This window comes from Lynx rufus, unplaced genomic scaffold, assembly GCF_022079265.1.
Source record: "Lynx rufus isolate CCGP_SWC_20201006 ecotype Redwood Valley unplaced genomic scaffold, mLynRuf1.p SCAF_9, whole genome shotgun sequence".
NCBI lineage: Eukaryota > Metazoa > Chordata > Mammalia > Carnivora > Felidae > Lynx > Lynx rufus.
In genome coordinates, this window is record NW_025814897.1 from 54,738,271 (window position 1) to 54,762,700 (window position 24,430).

The 24,430-nt window shown below is 37.3% G+C and overlaps 1 protein-coding gene across 4 annotated transcripts in view; it reads left to right on the forward strand.

Moving 5' to 3' along the window:
* The window catches only part of RSF1 (remodeling and spacing factor 1), a 158,162-nt gene that overhangs the window by 100,054 nt on the left and 33,678 nt on the right, over positions 1–24,430 (forward strand). For 3 of the 4 annotated variants that reach the window (XM_047071792.1, XM_047071791.1, XM_047071793.1), the window contains exon 5: positions 1,619–1,773. In XM_047071792.1, the coding sequence (XP_046927748.1) occupies positions 1,619–1,773 (155 nt within the window). Of the gene's footprint in view, positions 1–1,618; positions 1,774–18,310; positions 18,517–24,430 lie in introns of those variants that run through there. The other variant, XM_047071794.1, reaches the window with a different exon arrangement.

The following is a 24,430-nucleotide window of genomic DNA, read 5'->3' on the forward strand; positions in this document are numbered from 1 at the left end:
TCCTTAGGAGGCTGTTTTAATAATATTTGAGCGAATCCTGTCTTTTATTCTATAGATAAGGAAGCTGAGGCCTTTTGAAGCTCTATGACTTGTCCAGGGACACAGTCATCTAGGTTAGGAATAGGGATTCTATTCATTCATTAAATATTTCCTTAAGAGCCTACTTCATAAGTCAGTGTCCCTACTGTCACCAGAGTTAAGCTGGGATGGAGGTAGAAGGGGACAGGATAGAGACATGTATGGCATGGCAGATAAGAACAGAAATAATTTCATTTGAATACAAACTACATAGGATTAGAGATGTATACACATTGCTTTGACAACACAGATGGGAAGATCATGGTATTGATTAACTCAGTGGCAGATCTAGAGCTGACTTTTCCAACTCTTAGTCCAGGGTTTCATTGTTCTCTTCGCTTTTACACATTGCTTATCTGGGGAGGAGAAATACCCAAGTGAGTTTTCTTGTCTATAGGCAGCATTTAAATCAATCATCTCTCACACAGTTCTGGTCTGGGTAGTAAAAATAGAGAATTGATAGGTTAAATCTTATTTATTTGGGATTTTCATGTATTTTTTTTTAAGTGTTTATTTATTTTTGAGAGAGCACAAACGGGGGAGGGCCAGAGAGGGCGACAAAGAATCTGAAGTGGGCTCTTCACTGACATCAGCGAGCCAGAGGTGGGGCTTGCACTCATGAACTGTGAGACTATGACCTGAGCTGAAGTCAGATGTTCAACCGACTTAGCCCCCCAGGTGCCCCAGGGTTTTCTTGTATTTTTTTTTTTTTTGAAATTGAAGTCTCTTCTTGTAGTGGCAAACTGTAATTAACAGAACAACATCCAGTTTCCTAAATTCTTAGGTTTTTGAACTGTGATGTAAGAGCTGACTTTGCTGTAACTATTCATAAAGACCTGGATCATAATGTTATAACAGCATCAAATGTTATTCTCTCTGTAGATGGAAAAGCTTTGTTATTTACAAATGAATCAAGAACTTGAATCATTTTGGGGCACCTGGGTGGCTCAGTCGGTTAGGCGGCCAACTTTGGCTCAGGTCACGATCTCGCAGTTCATGAGTTCCAGTCCTACATTGGGCCCTTTGCTGACAGCTCAGAGCCTGGAGCCTGCTTCATATTCTGTGTCTCCCTTTCTCTCTGCCCCTCCCCAGCTCGCACTCTGTCTCTGTCTCTCTCAAAAATAAATAAATGTTAAAAAAAAAAATTTTTTTTTTAACTTGAATCATTTTGTTTAAAACAAATGCCTCTTCAGGGAAATTTGACATTGCTTTTGTACTTCTTAGAGATTGCATACTACTTTTAAAAATTACCAGATTTTGAATTTTAATTTTGTTCCTACTGTTCTTTTCAGCCAAAGAGATTTGCATTGGCATTTTAATCAATAGAGAGTATAGATTCTTTCCTTTTGCAGAATAGTATATTTAATATGCATTAATTCCTAGTACTTAAATTCAAGTTAATTAAGATGAGGTGTACCAGGGTTTTGGGTGTTCTTGATTGTGTTTTTCTTTTTATTTTAATTTCTAATAGGTATTATTCTGAAAGCTCTTTAAAACAGAATTAAGAATTTTATGCTGTTTTGTTTTTTCCCTTATTTAGAAATCGAAACGAGTTGGCTGAGACTCTTGCCCTCCTGAAAGCACAGATTGATCCTGTGCTACTGAAAAACTCTAGCCAACAGGACAACTCTTCCCGGGAGAGTCCCAGCTTAGAGGATGAGGAGACTAAAAAGGAGGAAGAAGCACCTAAACAAGGTTTTTTTTGTGTGTTTTGTTTTGCTTTGTTTAGTAATTTCTTCTCTCTTCTTCTACCCCTGCTTCCAGCTGTATTAATTAGAATTCTCTCAATTTGAAAAGTTGAAGTCTTCCTGTAGAAGGAGGTTGATTTTTCTTTTCTTTAATGAAAAATAAGAAGCAAAAAGCCATTGAGTACTATCATCTTTTATATTGAACATTTAAAAAGTTTAAATAAAACATGTTCAGATCATCAAAACATTTTTACTATTTTAAGAATGCAAAGATACTTAGTGAACTCTTTTTTATCATTGGAGTAAAATGACCATAACATAGAATTTATCATTTTAACCACTTTTTTTCAGTGTACAATTCTGTGTCATGAAGTACATTTACGTTGTTGGGCATCTGTCACCACCGTCTGTTTCCGGAGTCATCCTCCCCATCTGAAACTCTGTACCTGTTAACCCCTCTCCCTAGCCCCTGGCATCCACCATTTTACTTTCTGAGTTTGCCTGACTCTAGGAATCTTGTGTTCAAGAAATCATAGACTGTTTGTTCATTTGTAACTGGCTAATTTCACCGAGCATAATGACAGGCTGAGTAATAATCCACTGTGTATGTGTGTCATGTTTTTATTTATTCATTGTCAGTAGACAGTTGAGTTTCTTCCACCTTTCGGCTGTTGTGAATAGTGCTGCTACAAACACAGGTGTACAAATATCTGTTCGAGTTCCTGCTTTCACTTCTCTTGGGTATATACCTAGAAGTGGAATTGCTGAATCATATGGTAGTTTGAGGATCTGCCATACCGTTTTTTACAGGTGCTGCACCATTTTATATTCCCACTAGTCATGTTACAGTGCAGCCCACAAAATGCTGTGTGTACATTTTCATTTCATCATCATAGCAGCTCCTTGAAGTAACTACTACTATTATTTCGATTTTAGAGTTGAGGGAATTAGGAAGTTTATAAACTTGCCCTCACTGCTATAGATTATAAAGTGTCAGAGTCTAGATTTAAACCCTGATCTTTGTATCACCTATACTCTTCAACTAGAGTGATCTAGGGCGGTACTTCTCAAATGTTAATAGACATGCTGTTTACCTGGTGATCTTTTTATAGTGCAGACACTGATTGAGTTGATCTGATGTGAGGCTGCCGATTTGCCATATTAAATAAGGACCTAGGTGACACTGATGATGCTGGTCAAAGGACCACACTTTGAATAGCAAAAGGTTATAGAAGCAGTTTCCTCCTAACCTTGTATTTGTCTAAATACAACAGTCTTTCAGAAAGCTGTTTTGTTTCAAATACAACAAAGTCTTTCAAAGTCTGTTCAAAAATACAACAAAGTCTTTCACTACTCCTTAGTGAATGCTGATGTTATCACCCTCAAGAGTTAAGAGAAAGCACAACGAGGGGCCCCCCAGGTGGCTCAGTTCATTAAGCATCTGACAAGAAATACTTACTGTACACCTGTGTTCCAAACACCATTTTAGTAGACAAAGACTGAAATCCTTGTCTTTGTGAAGCTTACACTAAAGTGGATAAAATAGCTGGCACATACCACTGCCCATGTGTCAAGCACTGTTCTCAGTGATTTACATAGAGTAAGTCATATAATCTTCGCAACAACTCTTAGGCATGGCATTAGTTCATTGTTGTTGTTTTCAGATGAGAGAAACGAGATACAGAGAGGTTTGAGTGACTTTCCCAGAGTCACATAACCTGTTAGTGGTGCACCCAGTATTCACACCTGGGCAGTCTTTCGGGTCTTTGTCCAGAGTGCCTGTACTTTCGATGCTGCACTAACATATAATTTGTAGTAGACAGTTTTATTCAGCCCCCAAAGCCCTATCTCTTACTCTATCCTCTCAGGTGTAATTATGTTCTGTTCCAACCAAGACCAAAGAAATGAGATTCTGGGCTTGTCATTTTTATTACTATTAGATATAAACAAACTATTAGATATAGCCCCCCTTGGGCGGGGGGCTAGGGGGATATTCGGAAATCAGACATCAGGGAGGAAAAAATAAACAGGAAATGAATAAAGAATAAAACAGCTACTCTTACTCTTGCAACTAAAATAGATTTTTCTTTGTTAAATTGTCATGCTTTGTGTCTAACCTTAGGAAAATTACTTTTTATATACATGCCAAGAAGAAATGCATTACATATAAAAATAGGCAGAAAAAAGATCCAAAAATGGCATCATATGTCCAAAAACATTCACTAACTAAATAATTAAATTGGTTTTTTAATTTCAAATGTAATTAGAATTGTCTTTGAAAAAGTCTGAATTTCTTAAACTGCCATTCAGAATCTCCTAGTCTGGCCTGTTTTCTTACCGGATCACTGGTTCCAGATTATCTAGACTTCTTTATTTTCTCCTGGTGTCTTGGGCATTCTTTCTGTGTCTTATCATGCTTTTATCTCGAGATAATGTTACTCCAGTGTGGAAATTCTAGTTATTCTTCAGGGCCATCTAGAATCTCCTAATCTTGATCCTTTTTCCAAGTTCTGCTGACACTCATTTTTTTCACACTCACATTAGGGTCAGTCATACTACTACTATAAGAGCTTGAAGCTCTTTAAAATTTGTTGACTATTATTCTCAGACTATAATAGATTGCAAAGCAAGTGTTAGGTATAACTTAAGTCCTTCTCTGTTTAAGACCCAGGATATTTTGTTAGGTGATATACTACCTGGAAGTTACTTACAGGATGCCATGAAGTTGAATCTATATTTTTACTCCATGTTAGATACTGTATTCTAATTTAGAAGGGATGAAAAAATTAAAAAAGGAAATTTTATGGGGAAAAACAAAGTTGAGGGAAATCCTAACCTTTATTTTAGTTTTCTTCTGCTAATTGGAAAAAGTCTTTCTTTTGTTAAATTTTGCAGTCATACTCTTCTGCCTATATGTAGAATGGGTAAAGAATATCATATGAGGGGCGCCTGGGTGGCTCAGTTGGTTAAGCGTCCGACTTCGGCTCAGGTCATAATCTCACGGTTTGTGAGTTCAAGCCCCGAGTCAGGCTCTGTGCTGACAGCTCAGAGCCTGGAGCCTGTTTTGGATTCTGTGTCTCCCTTTCTCTCTGACCCTCCCCCGTTCATGCTCTGTCCCTCTCTGTCTCAAAAATAAATAAACATTAAAAAAAAAATTTTTTTTTAAATATCATTTGAGAATCTTTAATAGAGAGTTGAAATTGTAGATTTGCAGCATGCAAGTCTGATTTGGCCTGAAAACGTGTTTATTTTCATTTGTCCAAAGCAAGTGCTGCTTTGTTTTTTGTTTTGTTTTTAATTAATGTAAAAGTTGCCATTTTGAAGTGTACTATTCAGTGGTTTTTAGTATATTCACAATGTTGTGCAATCATAACTACCATCTAATTATAGAACATTTCCATCATCCCATAAAGAAACCCTGTAACCTTAATTAAGTAGTCACTTGCCATTTTTTATCTTCCCCTAACCCTTAGAAGCCACTAATCTACTTTCTGTCTCTGTGGATTTGCCTGGTTTGAACATTTCATATATATGGAATCATACGACGTAGGGCCTTTTGTGTCTGACTTCTTTTGCATGGCAAAACTGCTGCTTCTTTCACTTTCAAGGTCTACCCTTGTTGTAGCATGTATCAGCACTTAATTCTTTATTATGAATAATATTTCCTTGTATAGATATACCACACTTGTTAATTTATTAGTTAGTTGATGGACATTTGACTTGTTTCCACTTTTTGGCTGTTATGAATAATGCTACTGTGAACATCCATGTACAGATTTTTGTGGAAACATGTTTTCATGTGTGTCCTTTTTTTATTTTTTAATTTGAATTTGCTGTGAACATTTAAAATTGGAAATTAGAAGAGTTGGTAACTATGGAGCATTATTTTTGCCTATCAGCAATGGACTGTACCTGAATAATGGTTGACCCTCCTTAGAATTCTCATTTTCTGCTTTACCTTAGTTCTCTCTTCCATCCCCTAAGCTTGGGCTTAGTCTCAGCAGCTTAGCCGAGTACTTATATTTTTTCTTTCTTATGATATAGTTAAAGTGAAAAAAATATTATATTCATGTGTCTATCAAATAATGAAAAACACAAAAGAAGAGAAAGGAAAATGGGAGAATCTCCTTGTTTGCAACAATGAAGAAAATTCCTACAGTTATAATAGGTAAAGAAAGCTACAGATGATTGTCTTGTAGCCATTACTAACATGGTATCTGATATAAAGCTTAAATTCACCATGGCAACATAATATAACTTAGTGTAGTGTATTAGTCTGCCCCGTCTGCCATAACAGAATATAAGGCTTGGTGGCTTAAACAGCAGACATTTATTTTTTCAGTTTGGGAGGTTAGAAGTCCCAGATTGAGGTGCCAGCTGACTCAGTTTCTGGTGAGGGCTTCCTTCCTGGCTTATAAGTGGCTGCCTTCTTTCTGTGCCCTCGCATGGCCTCTTCTATTTTGTATGTGTGGTGAGAGTGATCTGGTGTTTCCCTTTTCTTACAAGGGCACCAGCCCTCTTGGATTAGGACTCCACCTTTTTGATATCATTTAACAATAATTACCTCACTGAGGGCCCTGTCTCCCAATACAGCCACATTTGGGGATTGGGGCTTTATCATATGAATTTAGGGAGGGACATAATTCACTCCATACATGTAGTATTGTGAAACCGTCCACAGTAATATGATGGGTAATGGAAAAGACACCTGGTCGAGAAATTGGGAAAGACGGAGAGAGCTGAAATTTTAAGATGTGTTTCTTCATGCTATTATGAGCAGTTATATATGGAGATTTTTTCTTTTCTTTTAATTCCAGTGTAGTTACCATATAGCGTTAATATTAGTTTCAGGTGTAAAATGTAATAATTCAGCAATTCCATCTGAATTGGTTGATGAGCAGTTATATATTTTTAAGAAAAAATACTACATGTGTACCAAAACCTTTTTTTTAATGTTGAGTTTGGATCCAGCAAAAAATGTGTCCAACTAGACTGAGTATTTGCATACATAAGTACAGTTGCAAATACTCTTAACTCATAGTGAATAGACTACTAGGAACAAACGGACAAGAAGTTAAGTCATTTGTTAAATTTTGTATCATAGCTGATGAAAGCACAGATATTAATATTATGCAAATATACATATAATACAAATATAATACAAATATTAGTGATTTATTTGTAGCATCTGTGAGTCTTTTTAAATGACAAGAGTTTATTTGAATATGGTTCCTTAGTCCAAATTTAGGAGATGGATTTTTTGTACATTGAGAGAAAAGTTTTATTTATTAATTTTTTTTTTTTTTTTAAGTTTTAAATCTAAATGTAGGGGCACCTGGCTGGCTTGCCTGGAGGGGCATGTGACTGTTGATCTCTTAACCCCATGTTACTTGTAAAGATTACTTAATAAAATCTGGGGTGCCTGGGTGGCTCATTCAGTTAAGTGTCCAACTCTTCATTTCGACTCACCTCATGAGCTTACCGTTGATGGGTTCCAGCCCTGCATTGGTGGAGCTCTTCAGAGCTCTTCAGGTGGAGCCTGCTTGGGATTCTTTCTCTCTCCCTTTCTCTCAGCCCTGCTTCTGCCTGCTCTCGCTCTCTCTCGCTCTCTCTCAAAATAAGTAAACTTAAAAAAAAAAAATAGGTGTGCCTGAGTAGCTCAGTCAGTTAAGCATCTGACTCAGTCCCTGCTCAGGTCTTGATCTCTGGGTCATGAGTTCAAGCCCCGTATTGGAGCTTCAGCATGGAGCCTACTGAAAGAAAGAAAGAAAGAAAGAAAGAAAGAAAGAAAGAAAGAAAGAAAGAAAGGAAGGAGAAAGAGAGAGAGAGAGAGGGAGGGAAGGAGGAAGGAAGGAAGAAAGAAAGAAGAAAGGAGGGAGGAAGGAAGGAAGAAAAGAGGGAGGGAGGCAGAGAAAGAAAGAAAGAAAGAAAGAGAAAAAGAAGAAGGAAGGAAGGAAGGAAGGAAGGAAGGAAGGAAGGAAGGAAGAAAGAAAGAAAGAGTTACCTAGATTTGATCCTTCTTTGACCATTGTGATCATGTCTGACACAAAGCTTAAATTGGTGGTGATGACATTTTGTAAACACATCACAATTTTAAAGACAAAAGAATGGAACTTCACTGTGTTATTATCTGAGTGTTTCTTTGAATTTTGTTTTAAATGTTTTTCAGGGGAGGGGCAGAGAGAGAGGGAGACACAGAATCTGAAGCAGGCTCCAGGCTCTGAGCTGTCAGCACAGAGCCCAATGAGGGGCTCGAACTCACAGACTGTGAGATCATGACCTGAGCTGAAGTCGGATGCTTAACCGACTGAGCCACCCAGGTGCCCCTGAGTGTTTCTTTGTATAAAAAATTTAAAGTGAAACATGTCACAGTTATGGTAATTAACCATTTGAACTGAATAAGCTCTTAAAGCCTGCCTTCTGGGTGAATCAATTTTTTTGCTTAATGAATGTACACAGTGCAATAGTTTTCTGCACTATGAGGTTTGATAATCTAAAGTGCCAGGCAGGAATCTTCAGTTCAACTAAGCATTTGGACCCACAAGACTACTACAGATCACACTTGGCATCAGTCTACTAAGATCAATGTAAGACAGAGCTTGCCAACAGGAGTAGCAGCTTGCCAACAGGTTTAGGCTTTGCTGCAGTCTGTGTTGCAGTTTATATGGCCATCCAGGAATCCAGGAGCAATCGTCTTCCCGCTGACAACTTCAGGACCAAGTACATGGGATTCACATTGAATAGGTGTGGGAACGGCTTTGTCTTAAAGGCCTCATGTTCCATAGAGGCCAGTATCTCTTATAATAAACTCTATAGGCTATATATATTCAGTGGTCCTCATGCCCAAATAGATGAGTCCCTACATTCAGGAGTGCCCCAAGTATGACATCCCCATCATGTGTTTATGTTTTTTCTTAGTTTAGATGTATTTTATCAGTTAGAGGTCATTGATAACATATGCACTGTTGCCTAGTGATGGTCTGGTTGACATTCCAGTTTTTTTAGTTAACCAAGGGAGTAGAACTTAACCAACAGTCAAATTCTCAGGAGAAGAAAAGCTTTTCTTAACCTGTGGCCCATAGATGGCTTAGCCGTGATGTGGTGCTAAGAAAACTTCCTGGGGAGTGGCGGGAATCATAACTTTTTAATATCATTTAGGTTAAAAAAAATCCATACCTTATCAACTAATATCTTCTCAAAGATTCAGGTTGGCAATACAGTTCAAATACTTGGGATACAACTAATAAGTTGATTCACATGTTTTTCATGAATTTGGTTCAATAGGGAATGTAGTAGATAAGGAATAATCTGGCCTCCTTTCCTAAACTGCAGTTGGTATTCAGAGATGAATATGATGGCTTGAATTCTGAAATAGGTTCTCCAACTTCAAACTTATGGAAAATTAATACTGTTTAGTTTACCTTTCTTTTTTTTTTTTAATTTTTTTTTTTAACGTTTTATTTTTAGGACAGGGAGAGACAGAGCATGAACAGGGGAGGGTCAGAGAGAGGGAGACACAGAATCTGAAACAGGCTCCAGGTTCTGAGCTGTCAGCACAGAGCCTGACGCGGGGCTTGAACTCACGGACCGCGAGATCATGACCTGAGCCGAAGTCGGACGCTTAACCGACTGAGCCACCCAGGCGCCCCGTAGTTTACCTTTCTAAACTAGTATCAACAGAACACTATGAAGAGCTATAGAATACACCAGTTTACTAGTATAGTACCGAAAACTAAATAATGTTGGCATTCAATTACAAAAATTATGTGAATATCCTGAGAGTAGATGTCCTATGTACAAAATCGTATCAGTGTTGCCAGTACTTAGTGTTCATCAACAGCTGTTTACTAGCAGAAATTATATAGTAGTAAATTCCCTATTAAATGACTCCAGGCTAAATTCTATATTGCATGTAACAGTGGTAAGTAAGTACTAGATCCCTACATTGTCATAATGAACAGCCCCCTCCTGAAAAAAATTATCCAGTTTCTGATTCCAAGTCAAAGGAATAATGAATTATGAAACAAAATATATAAATTAAGTAGGTTTTTAAAATTTTTAACATAATGGGGCGCCTAGGTGGCTCAGTCGGTTAAGCGTCCGACTTCAGCTCAGTGAGGATCTCGTGGTTCACGAGTTTGAGCCCCACGTTGGGCTCTGTGCTGACAGCTCAGAGCCTGGAACCTGCTTCAGATTCTGTGTCTCCCTCTCTCTCAGCCCCTCCCCTGCTCGTGCTCTGTCTCTCTCTGTGTCTCAATAATAAATAAACATTAAAAAATTAAAAAAAAAAGGGGGCGCCTGGGTGGCGCAGTCGGTTAAGCGTCCGTCACGATCTCACGGTCTGTGAGTTCGAGCCCCGCGTCGGGCTCTGGGCTGATGGCTCGGAGCCTGGAGCCTGTTTCTGATTCTGTGTCTCCCTCTCTCTCTGCCCTTCCCCCGTTCATGCTCTGTCTCTCCCTCTCTGTCCCAAAAATAAATAAACGTTGAAAAAAAAAATTTTTTTTTTAATTTTTTTTTTAAAAATTTAAAATTTTAGGGGCGCCTGGGTGGCGCAGTCGGTTAAACGTCCGACTTCAGCCAGGTCACGATCTCGCGGTCCGGGAGTTCGAGCCCCGCATCAGGCTCTGGGCTGATGGCTCAGAGCCTGGAGCCTGTTTCCGATTCTGTGTCTCCCTCTCTCTCTGCCCCTCCCCCGTTCATGCTCTGTCTCTCTCTGTCCCAAAAATAAAATAAACATTGAAAAAAAAAAATTAAAAAAAAAAAATTTAAAATTTTAAACATAATGACCAGCATTATACATATTTGTATTGTGTTCAGTAAAAACAGAATTTATTTATGTTTCTAACATTCTGTTTTTCTTACCTTCAGCCCATTTTATTCATTTATATTATCTGTCTGGCCCCTGTGGCCATTAGAGTTTGTAACCCCTTCCATAGTATGGGTGGGTACTAATTGTTACAGCTATGAAGAAATATTTTGGTATGATATGGGTGTTTAATCTAGAGATTATGGATGGGTGTCAAAATGTCCTTGTACCGAGCACAAAATAGTGCACTATTTATATTACCTTTTTAAATATTGTTTCACTCCAAAAAGGTACAGAGAGACAAGATAAATACAAGTATTATTGTCATCTCATTTCAATAGCTTAAACAGTTCCCTTTATAAAAGAAAATGTACTATTTTTATGTCACCATCATTCTTTACATCAGGCCTGACTTAAATTGTCAAGATAAAAGACAAAATACATTGAAGTTCACATTTCTTTATTTTTATTTTTAATTTAACTTTATTTTTATTTTATGTTGCTTCTTATGTGAGTGATTTGTGCTTATTGGAGAGGGAAAGAGAAGAGCATAAGAAACTTCGTGATTCAATTGACTACTGAAATTATTCTAAGTTTGGTGTGACTTGAATTAGAAAGGAAAAATTGAAGTTATTATTCTTGGTTTTTGGAAAATGGCAGTGATATTGTTTTTGAGTCTTTATAGATTCCTTCATTAAAGGAATATTATCAGTGGCAAAAGTTAAAAATGATAGACAGTATCTGAAACAAAGCTCTTAAAAGAGCTGGGGTACTATGGGCCTCAGGAGTTCTCAAACTTTTCCAGCCAAAGCTCCTTCCAGAATAAACTCCACACTGAGCTTTGTCCAAACTTCTAGGAATAGAATCAAAATTAAGTAGGACAGGGACTATATAGACATGCAAAAAAGAAACTTCAAATAAAAGTATGAGAGAGGAATAGAGTTTGGTGATCTCATTAAATAAATCACTTTAGTTTTGAATATCTCACTAAAATAACAGATGGGGAGCTCCAGAGCTATGAAATTAGAACTATCTATTTGACATAAAAAATAAGCAACTAAAAAGGATCAAAGTAAATCCCATAGGATTATGAGAACAAAAGGGAATAAGAAGCAGGATACTCTCACTGCCACGAATGAAAGCTTATCCTAAAGACTTTCCCTCAAAATGTGAAAACTATAGAAACTATAAAAATGTGAAAACTTCATAGGTGGTAGAACTCAGAAGAGTCAAGATTTTTCAAAAATCTAGAAGGAACGTCAGAGTGAACAAACACAAGATAGTGCCTTTACAAAATAACAAGTGAAAAGCTGTATTATTTTTTTAATCAAAAAGAAATGAAGAGGGGTACCTGGGTGGCTCAATCGGTTAAGCATCCAACTTCAGCTCAGCTCATGATGTCCTGGTTTGTGAATTCAACCCTGCATCAAGGCTCTGTGCTGACAGCTTAGAGCCTGTAGCCTGCTTTGGATTCTCTCTCTCTTTCTCTCTCTCTCTGTCTCTCTCTCTGTCTCTGTCTCTGTCTCTCTGTCTCTCTCTCTGCCCCGCCCCTGTTCCCACTCTGTCTGTCTCTCTCTCTCTCAAAAATAAACATTGAAAAAAATTAAAAATTAATGAAACTCGACAGAAAGAAATAAGGATTTGAAGATAGGAAAGAAAATCAACAAGCATCCAGTATAAAGGAAACAAAAACCAGAGCAAGGGAACAGACAAAAATACTAAAGTCTGCTTAACAAAACCTCCTGAAACAAAGTTGTTAGGCTGTATATTGAAATGACACTGCATACCTTGGAAAATCAACCCAGAACACCCAACTTCAGGACATATTCCAGTAAAATTACTGGGATTTGAAGAAAGAAAGTCTTTGTTTATCCAAGCAAAAAGACCACATGATTTATAGGGGAAAGAAAATCAGACTGCCATCGCTCTATTTGAAAGCAATGCTTTATGATAGAAGAAAATGCCATAACGTGTGTGAGGCAACAAAAATGTGACCCAGGGACTTCATGTCCAGCCAAAGTAGCTTTCACATAAAGACTGCAGATACACTTACCAAAGTCTAAGGTCTGTTTTCCCATGAATGTTTTTTATAGAAATCTTCAAGTAGGGGCACCTGAGTGGCTCTATCAGTTAAGCGGCTGACTTCAGTTCAGGCAGGTCATGATCTCATGGCTTGTGAGTTTGGGCCCTGCGTCAGGCTCTGTGATGACAGCTCAGAGCCTGGAGCCTGCTTCAGATTCTGTGTCTCCCTCTCTCTCTGCCCCTCCCCCACTCACACTGTGTCTCTGTCTCTCTCTCAAAAACAAACATTAAAAAATTAAAAAACAGTACTTAAGAAATCTTCAAACAAACGAGCTTCAGATAGCCAGAATGACTATCACAATATCAGTGCTGTATGTTGTCAAAATACATATAAATATGTTCATTTGTATGGCTTAATATTCATGTGTATGTTTCCTACCTCTGTTTATGAGAGTAATCTAAGAACAATGATGCCCCAGTAGCAGTGAGCACTATTTTAGCCTCTAGATTTTTATTTCAAAAAATCATTCTCCAATAAAAAGAACCAGTGCTCCTCAGACTGATTCTGGTGATGGGCAGAGAAAATACAAGATGAACCCGGGACATTTTAGAATGCGAGAAACTAAAGAGGCGCTCAAAAAAGAATTTGGGCATATCAGTAAGACACAGGTGCCAACCAGAAAGAGCACCCAGTGGTGAAAGCAGAAACTGTTTTAGCTGCAAATATACTGATAGATAGATTTAAATAAATGCCCATAAGTTTCTACTTCTATAAATACATAATTGCATAAATCAATAAATAGAAGTGAAGGGATAGCTTTTCCCTGCAGACAAATATTAGTTAATTAATGTAGAAGGAATGAGGGAAATAAAAAATCACCAGTGTGGAAACACTACAGTAATCATTGTTATAGGCAAGCTCTCTGACAGATGCTAAAATCAGTCGTTTATAGTTTGTGGAGGAGTATTAGCATAATTTCAAAGCATCTTCCCAAGATGCTTTACCTGTTAGAAAAAGAAAAATGGTAATTTTACAATAGCATAACCAGCCAACAGAACCTTACCAAGTGATTGAAGTATTAACATCATGTATTCTCTGGTATAATATACAGCATCTCTTATGGAATATTTGTCAAAAATGTATAATTTCAAGAAAACATTTAAAAGCCCAAACTGGGACACCTGGGTGGCTCAGTCGATTGAGCGTCTGACTTCTGCTCAGGTCATGATCTCAGGGCTCATGAGTTCAGGGCTTGTGTCGGGCTCTGTGATGACAACTCAGATCCTGTAGCCAGCTTCAGATTCTGTGTCTTCGTCTCTGCCCCTCCCCCACTCATACATACTCTGTCTCAAAAACAAATATTAAAATTTTTTAATTAAAAATTAAAAGCCCAAATTAAGAGGTATTCTATAAATTAACTGTGTCAAAGTTAGAAGAAACAGGGAAAGAATGAGGAACAAAGATTGGAGGAGGCAAGAACATAAGAACAAAATGAGACCTGAAACCTTAAACAGAAAAGATATTGGGGGGAAAACTGGCAAAATTTAAATAAAATCTGTTTAATTAATAGTATTTTACTGATGTTAATTTCCTGGTTTTGATAATTATACTATGGAACATGTAGGTTCTTAACTTTAGGAAAAACAGAGTGAAAGTACTAGAACTATTTTTGTAACATATCTGTATGTCTAAAATTATTTCAAAGATTTTAAAAAGGATGTTGGGTGAGCATTAAATTTGTAGTTACATGTAGCTAAATCTAAATGGCAGAAACGAGAAAGAATGTGTAGTCTTTAATGGCTATGTGTTTTGACAATGGAGCTATAGTAAGACAACAAATGGAGAAAGAATGGGAAGAGTACAAGCACTTCTTGACTTTTTAATAAATCACTTTGATGATGATGTCAATATTGTTATTCTGAGAATGTTTTATATATAACGTGAGGAAAAAATATTTTATTTTAATTATATCATCCATGGTATCCTTTAAAACCAAGATTCTCTGGGGGTACAGGTGGAGCAGGAGAAATAAGATGTAAGGTAGAAGAGATTAAGGAAACACTCAAATATCATTATGAATTCATGAGGTTTTCCCCTCACATATTTATTTGTTTATTTTTTTGTTTACTTTGAGAGACAGGGAGAGAGGGAATCCCAAGCTGACTCCACACTGTCAGCACAGAGCCCGATTTGAGCTCGATCTCACGACCATGAGATCGTGACCTGAGCCGATACCAACAATCAGATGCTTAACCGGCTGAGCCACCCAGGTGCCCCTTAAATTTTTATTTAAATTCTAGTTCATTAACTCATGAGTTATTTTTATTAAAAAAATATATGCATGTCTTTGGTAGTTCTGTCCACTGAAAAGACTTAGAAACGGTGGCCAACCCAACAGTAGTGAGCAGCCTTAACACCTGGATTGCGGTTGTGAAAATAGTTTCCCACCAATTCTGAGCCGAGAAACATCTTGTCATTCCAGATAGTATGGATGTTATCAGAGTCCTGTCAAAAAGATTCAGGAGCCAACTTAAAGAGGTCTTAAAGAGATTTTCACTGCCAAAGACAGGACAATTTAAGCATCAACAAGAATAATACTTATAATGGATTAAAGTATAATTGAATATATCTTAAATCCGTGATTTCATTATGACACTAAAAGAAAAATTGGTTACCTTTGGAGAATGTCAGTGGAGACCAAGTTATTATTTTGAAAATTGTTAAATAATGAAAAGAATCATTCATCCTGCCTTTTCTGTATGAATTGTACCATTGTATAGCAAAATAGTGAATTAGTAAAGTTTATAGAATTTATTCCAACAAGTCATTGATGGAAGAATGATAGAATGGGAATATCCTCATTTTGCAATTCCTGATAAAGGTTTTAGGGAACATCAGTATCTATTAACCTCATAAAAAGAATAAAATCAGACATTAATGCCTTTTGGTAAAGAATACATCATCAGTGAAGTAGTTTTGCCACAGAAATTGAACTTGAATCTGATGAAGACTATAGATCAGAATGACAATTCAAGGGACAAAAAGGACAGAGGAGCAGGGGAGTACAGTCAGCATAATGCAGAAATGATAGGACAAATGATTCAGTGACAAATAAACTGCAAGAAAAATAAAAGATGGAGGGGACAAGAGGAGATTAAAGAGACATGAAAAAGAAAACAACACACAGGTAGAACTAAAACAAGGAAATGATTAATATAAAAGTCAGATTAATGGTTATTTCATTCTCGGTAGGGAGATGGAATTCTTGGGGAAAGGCATGTGTAGGGCTTGGAGAATATCTGGCAAGGTTCTATTTCCTGTTTGCCTTCTAATAATTTAATCCGTGCTTTTGTTTTGTGTGGCTTTCTTTATTTTGTTATACTTAATCATAAAAAAGCCTTTGATATCTTCCATGTAATTTTTAAAGAATAAAAGAATTGGCCCCAATTCATATCCCTTTAGCATGTAGTAAAATGGTACTATTGATATTTTAGCACAGGCATCTCCTGTTTTGTCCATTAGGTACATGTTGATGATATCAAATGATACTTGCATTATTTTGAGCCCCTTTTGGAAACTGTAAAATCTTAACACGTCTTTAAAGTGGTGAAAACTTTCTTTGTCAAAATACTTCAGTTGCAAAAATATATTCCTCTCGTAGGCATGGTTGATATTTTACCTGTAATATTTCATTCATTCATTCCAATCAGCATTTATTTATTGAGTACATGGTATGTATCCTGCATTATTTTTGGTACTGGGAATAAATCTGTGAACAAAATCAGTCGATTTTTAGCCTTCATGACACTTACATAGTATGGGGAGGTAGACAATAAGATTAATAAATACATGGTGTGTTTGATGATATTGATAAGGAGCTATAGAAGGAGAATAATTTGGGGGAAGAGGGAGGGTGTAGCTTTAGATTGGGAGCCTAGAAAAGGACTCACTGAAAATGTGACACTTGAGTAAAAACTAAAGGGTCTGGAAGAGTAAGCCATGCAGATACCCAAGGAAAGCAGACAGAAACAAATGCAAGATCCTGAGGTGGGTCTAACATACATAATGTGTTAGAGCAGGGATTGGCAGACTAGGGACTGCAGCCCAAATCTGGCCTGCTAATCTTTGGTTAATTAGAATGTATTTATTCTTTTAGTATCTTACTGTCCATAGTTGCTTCATACTACAAAGGTAGAGTTGAGTAGTTGCTACACAGACTAAAATATTTACCATCTGACCCTTTACCCTTGTTGTCTCCTGTTTTATAGCAAGGTGAGTAATACAGCTGAAGCAGAATGAGTGAGGGGTAATTGTAATACAGGAGGAAGTGAGGTTAGGGAGGTCAGGCTATGGGAGATGGGGGAGAGGGGTGTGGAGGTTGTATAGGGCCTTGTGGTTTATTGAGAATGTTGTTTTATAGTCTGAATAAAATGAGATCTCCTTGAAAAGATTTTATCCTGAATTCTCCTGAAATAATCCCCAAATATTCTTGTTTCTGTCTTTGGCCTTCTTTCTATTTGGCATAAGCCACAGAGATCTCATTAAAACAAGTGTGATGAGGACAGTTTTTAAAGCCCCTTCTGAGTAGACTGGAAGAGATGAGATCCAAAACATAGGTGGAAGGATTGGCCTTAGCTTAAAATACCATCTCTGTTTTAACAGGAATAGGTTTGTAAGTCTGGTGATGAGAAGGAGCTTCTGCCCCATGGCTTCTGTTTTCTCTGTGAAATGAAGGACAGAATCATCTGAAAATGTAGACATAGCAGAGAGATTGCAAGTTTGAGGATAGTGAAAAACACTGAAATAGTTACTGCTAGAGAAGTAGGAAGGTTATTGGGCAGTGTCAGTGTCTCAGGGATAGCTGGTGACCATGAATTTACTGTACTACCCATCTTATTCCTTTCTATTATCCCCAGTAGCTGATCTAGCTCTCTGCTCATGAAACATGAAATCATGACCTGAGCTGAAGTCAGATGCTTAACCTACTGAGCCATTCAGGCACCCCTCATATTTTCTTAATTTTTAATGAAATAGTTCAAATAAACAGAACATAGTATAAAACTTAGATATTGCTCGAATTTGTTTTGATTAAAAATGTTATAGAAACAATATTTCGGTTCCATTCCTTCATATTCGGTTCCATTCCTTCTCCTTCCTTTTCTGGGCATGGCCACAGACCTATAAATCATTCACATATACATATTTATGATTTTGGTACATATGTATGTAGCCATATCAATATATAGCATAATTTTGTGCATTTTATAGCTTCTGCGAACAGTATCATATTACCTGTCCTTTTGCAGCTTGCTATTTTCACTCATCATTCTATTTAGTAAGTGAGTGAGTGAGTGAGTGAGAGCGCATGTGCAAGTCGGGGAGGGGCAAAGAGAGAGAGAATCCCACCCAGGCGGAGCCTGATGCAGGGCTTGATACCACAAACCATGAGATTGTGACCTGAGCTGAAGTTGGACACTTAATCGTCTGTGCCATCCAAGTACCCCTGTTTCTTTTCTATTTTTGCTATATAGTGGTTATTCATTCTCCTATTTGAAGGATCTTTAGGTTATTTCAAATTTGCAGTTTTATAGCAGTGCTACAACAAATACTCATGTTTATTTTTCTGTATAGTGTATGTAAGTATACTTTCTATAAGCAGAATTATTCTATTATAAAGTGTATTTCTTGAAGCTTTAGAGTGGATATTTCTAGCTTGCTCTTAAAGTGTTTGTGTTAATTTACCATAGGTATAAAAGATTTGAGCAGACTCTGAAACTACTATGCTATTTAAACAGTTCTCAAGTCTTGGCTTAGAAGAGGAGGATTATAAAGAAATTAAGCCTCATCAGGGATTAGTTACCCCTTTATCACCCAACAGATGACAAGCCCAATATATATTAGGTGGATATGGATAATTTTTGGTGAGTATGGAAAAGGAAAGGTAATAGAAAGCAAAAGTGAAAGGAAAATATATCAGACATGATTGTGTTTGGCTATATGTTTGTTCAGAGTTGGGGTTTTTTTTCTTATAATAAAAAGTCAGGTAGTCAGTAATCCAGGTCTGGTTAAGCCTAAACACCCTTCCTAGTCTGCCATCCTTAGCATGTGGCTTTGATTGCACCCTCTCCAGGATTCTAGATAGAAAGGAGGAAGGGCAGAAGGCATAGTTCAGCTGAATCCTGTAAGTCTCACCCAGTAGACTTCCTCCTGCATCTCTTTGGTCAGAACTGGATCATATGTCTCCTAGCTATAAGGTATCTGAAGAGGCAAGCACCTTCTGAACGAAAACACAGTTTTGTTAGTAAGAAAGAAGAGGAAACAGGTAAAAGCATACCTTGGTAATACTGCAGGTTTGGTTCCAGACCACCCCAGCAAAGCAAATATCATAATAAAATGAATCAAAAGAATTTTTTGGTTTCCCAGCCCATATAGAAGTTATGTTTACACTATACTGTAGTCTTATTAAGTGTGCAGCAGCATTATATCTATAAAAACAATGTACCTACCTTAGTTCAAAAATACTTTATTGCTAAGAACTGCTAACCACCATCTGAGCTTTCGATGAGTTGTAATCTTTGTGCTGGTGAAGGGTCTTGCCTTGATGGCTATTGACTTATCAGGGTGGTGGTTGCTGAAACTTGGGATGACTGTGGCAGTTTCTTAGATGAGACAAGAATAAAGTTGGTCACATCAATTAACTCTTCCTTTCATGAACAGTCTCTCTATAGCATGTGATGCTGTTTGATTGCCTTTTACCCACAGTAAATTTTTTTCAAAATTGGAGTCAATCCTCCCAAGCTCTGATACTGCTTTATCAGCTTTGTTTATGTAACGTTCTGAATCCTTTGTATCATTTCGACAATCTTCACAGCATCTTCACCAGGAGTAGATTCCATCTCAAGAAACCACTTTCTTTGCTCATCCATGAGAAGCTGCTCCTCATCTGTTCAAGTTTTAATATGAGGTTGTAGCAATTCAGTCCCATCTTTAGGCTCCACTTGTCATTCTAGTTCTCTTGCTCTTTCTACCGTGTATGCAGTTAACTTCTTCCACAGAAGTCTTAAACCCCTCAGTCACTTACGAGGACTTGTTTATGTTGATATTTTGACTTCTTCGCATGAGTCACAAATGTTTTTCATGGCATTTAGAATGGTGAATCCTTGGGGTGCCTGGGTGGCTCAGTCGGTTGGGCGGCCGACTTCGGCTCAGGTCATGATCTCACGGTCTGTGAGTTCGAGCCCCGCATCGGGCTCTGTGCTGACGGCTCAGAGCCTGGAGCCTGTTTCAGATTCTGTGTCTCCCTCTCTCTCTGACCTTCCCCCATTCATGCTCTGTCTCTCTCTGTCTCAAAAATGAATAAACGTTAAAAGAAATTAAAAAAAAAAAAAAAGAATGGTGAATCCTTGCCAGAAGGTTTTCAGTTTTCTTTAATCAGTGTCTGTGGCCACTATAGCTTTATGAAATGTATTTCTTAAATAATAAGCCTTGAAAGTGAAAATGATAACTTGATCCCTAGGCTGCAGAATGGATGTGTGTCAGAAGGCATGAAAACAACATCCATCTTGTACATCTCCATCAGTGCTCTTGGGTGACCAGGTGCATTGTCAGTGAGCAGTAATACTTTGAAAGGAATCTTTTTTTCCTGAACAGTTGGTCTCAATAGTGGTCTTAAAGTATTCAGGAAACCATGTTGCAAGCCATGTGCTCTCATCCAGGCTTTGTTGTACCATTCATGGAGCACAGGCGGAGTAGATTTAGCATAATTCTCAAGGGCCCTATGATTCTCAGAAGGGTAAATGAACAACTTAAAAGTCACCAATTGTATTAGCCCCTAACAAGAGAGTCATCCTGTCCTTTGAAGCTTTAAAGCCTGGCATTGACTTCTCTCTAGCTATTAAAGTCCTACATGGCACCTTCTTCCATTAAGGCTTATTTTATCTGCATCAAAAATCTGTTGTTTGGTGTGGCCACCTTCATGAATTATCTTAGCTATGTCCTTTGGATAACTGGCTGTAGCTTCTGCATCAACACTTACTGCTTCACCTTGCATCTTTATGTTCTGTCTCCACAGCTTCTTTCCTTAAACCTCATGAACCAGCCTCTTCAAGAGCCTCTGCAGCTTCTTCACCTCTCTCAGCCTTCATAGAATTGAGGAGAGTTAGGCCTTACTGTGGTTAGACTTTGGATTAAGGGAATATTGTGGCTGGTTGATCTTCTGTCCAGACCATTAAAACTTTCTCCATATCAGCAATAGGCTGTTTTCCTTTTTTTATCATTTGTGTGTTCTCTGGAGTGGCACTTTTAACTTCTTTCAAGGACTTTTCTTTTGTATTCACAAGTTGACCCACTGTTTGGTGTAAGAGACCTCGTTGTTGACCTGTCTCGGCTTTTGATGTGCCATACTCGCTAAGCTTAATCATTTCTAGCTTTTGATTTAATTTGAGAGATATGTGACTCTTTCTTTCACTGGAACACTTAAAGACCATTGTAAGGTTATTAGCTGGCCTAATTTCAGCATTGGTATGTCTCAGGAAATGGGATGGCCCAAAGAGAAGGAAAGAGAAGAAGAAATGGCCGTTTGGTAGAGTAGTCAGTTAAGTTCACTTATCAGTTAAGTTTGCCATCTTAAATGGGTGTGATTCATGGAGCCCCAAAGCAATTACAGTGGTAACATCAAATGAGCACTGATCACAGATCACTATAAAAAATATAATAATAATGAAATATTGTGAGATTTACCAAAATGTGACAGAGACATGAAGTGAGCAAATGCTTTTGGGAAAATGGCACCAATAGACTTGCTCGAGGCAAGGTTGCCACAAACCTTCAATTTGAACAAAATGCAGTATCTGCAAAAGCACAATAAAGTGAAGCTCAATAGAAGGGATAGGTCTGTACTGGATAAATACTTAGCGATGTCCTTTATAGTTAACTTTTATAGAACATCCAATGTTCTATCCCATAGATTGTGGTTGGGATGTTTGGGAAAGCACACAATAGCTGATCAGTAAATATTTGTTGAGTAAATGAATGAATCACTTTAAAACCTGCAATAGATAATACTTCTCTTGAATTAACTTGTTTGACAAACAGTGTTGCTGCGGGATTGTGATTTTAAAGTGAGTTTTTCCCTAAGTTTTGTTTGTTTAAATTTTATGTCTCTGAAATTCATTTGCATCTCTTTTATAGTTTCTTTTTGAGAAAACTGTGGGAAAATGCTTATATAACTGAATGATCTTTTTACCAGTTATGATTGTGCTTGGAGGTTCATATTCTGTCATGATTCTGTTTTCTCTGTGGTTTTAGGGACATATCCATGTAATCTAGGAGAGCTAGAGTAATCATTGTTTTCATGTCTGAAAAGAACTGAGCCGAACACAGAAATACTAAGAATTTAACATTTTGGGGTTAAGAGAAATATAAGCCAGTGAAGTATAATTTTTCAGCTGCTTTATTTATAAATGAAGAAATGAGGATCAGAGTTTGTTTTGAGACATACACAAAATTTACCACCAAGTGAATTAGGATTCGTGAACCTGGGAACCTTGAACTATTAGTGTTATTCCCTCAGTTTCTTCTGTCATGTTGTTACCAAATTGGAATCATTTCAAATAATGGAGGAGATCTTTCTCCTTCACCATCCCCCCCAAAAAATACAGTGTCCTTTTACCTTGGGTCAGAGCCACAGTGAAATCCTGAGTTGTTTTCTGAACAAAAACATATAGAAGAATATTAGTTTGTGTTTAATAAACCCTTAGTGTTAAGTTGAAGTGTTGTTTTTTTTTTTTCTTTAAGATTTTTTTTTATGTTTATTTTTGAGAGAGAGCACAGCTGGGAAGGGGCACAGAGATGGGGGACAGAGGACCCGAAGTGGGCTCCGCAGTGACAGCAGCAAGCCCAATATGGGGCTTGAACCCACAAACCACGAGATCATGGCCTGAGCTGAAGTCAGACACTCAACTGATTGAGCCACCTAGGGGCCCCAACTTGAAGTTATTTTTTAAAATTGTAATCAGTGTTTTAATTGTTAACCAAGATGTTAATTTAATTAGATTTCCTGATATGCTAACCAATCTCAATGATCAGGAATTTACTAAGGCTACTTTATCAGTGGGAAGAAGACACACAAATTAGATCACTATTGTCATGTCTTTAATTTCCTTAGTGGAATGCTTACATTAAATCAATGACAATGTAGAGGGGGAAGAGCAATACTGATACTCTGTTCTCAGGTTCTGAATGTTTCTTGGTAGTTCTTGAATGGTTTGTTTGTAACATGAATGAAGTAAAGGAAATAGTGATTTATAATTAAAATATTAACTCTTTTAAAGATACTGCATTCTTTTTTTAAAACACATGTCTTCATATCGCTTCTATGTATTCCATTTTATACCTATGAAATACATTGTAATACTGGTTTATCAACTTGGCATAATGTGTGCAAAATCATCTATAAAAATTACTTTTCTGGGGCGCCAGGGCAGCTCAGTCGGTTAAGCGTCTGACTCTTGGCTCAGCTCAGGTCATGATCTCGCGTTTCATGAAATCGAGCCCTGCATTGGGCTCTGCACTGAGTGTGGAGACTGCTTGGGATTCTCTCTCTTCCTCTCTGCTCCTTCCCTGCTCGCTCTCTCTCAAAAATAAGTAAATAAACATTACCAAAAAATTACTACTTTGCTAAAACTTCATTTAGAGCTAAGGTTTGTTTTGTTTTGTTTTGTTTTAGTTGTAAGGATAGTGTGAAATAATGGGAAGTGTAGGTAAAATTAGTACTTAATGAATTCTCTGAAAACACTCTGCTCAAATTCTCTGAGCACTGGTTTACATTGTGTATGCAATCTCTGTAATCCCATTTAGAGGTTCTGCTCTTTACCAAATACGGTTTTTGCACTATTGAGTACTCCATAAAAGTTACAAATACATAGCCAATTAAGGTAAAAAGAGGAATTGATGATAAACATATATAGTTTATAACATATTAATTTCTGAAATGTTAACTAATGGCATTTGATAAAGTAAATTGTAATATAACCACATTGAGGAGTATTATATAATTAAGTCTGATTTCTGTAAAAGGCATTAAATATCATAAAGTGCTAATGTTTCAATGAAAAAATGAGGCAATGTGATCCCAACTTTGTCAAAAATACACAACACTGGGGGCGCCTGGGTGGCGCAGTCGGTTAAGCGTCCGACTTCAGCCAGGTCACGATCTCGCGGTCCGTGAGTTCGAGCCCCGCGTCAGGCTCTGGGCTGATGGCTCAGAGCCTGGAGCCTGTTTCCGATTCTGTGACTCCCTCTCTCTCTGCCCCTCCCCCGTTCATGCTCTGTCTCTCTCTGTCCCAAAAATAAATAAAAACGTTGAAAAAAAAAAAATTAAAAAAAAAAAATACACAACACTGGAATGAAGTAACCTCAAATAATTAATAGTGATTGCCTCTGGGGATGAGTATTGTGGACATTTTATTCTTTTTGTGGGCATATGTTTCATTTTCTGTACAGAATTGTGTTACTTTTATAATCTGTATAAAGCATAAAACAAACATTTTCCCACTGCCATGCTCATGTTACCTCTCTGAAATGAAGTCCTCACTGACTTGCAAGGAAGAACATTTGTCACTTTTTAAAACAAATATGGTCTTTTGGAAATGTTTTATGTAGTATTTTTAGTTCATATTTTTGAGCCATCACTTGAGCTTGAATAAATTATTTGAATTGTATAAACATTTTCATTCCATTGAGAACACTGAAGCTAAAAGTATAAAGCATAAACCTGAAGCTTTCTGAATAATTGTTTATTTTTATTTTTTCTTTTCATTTTTTTTTTTTTTTAAG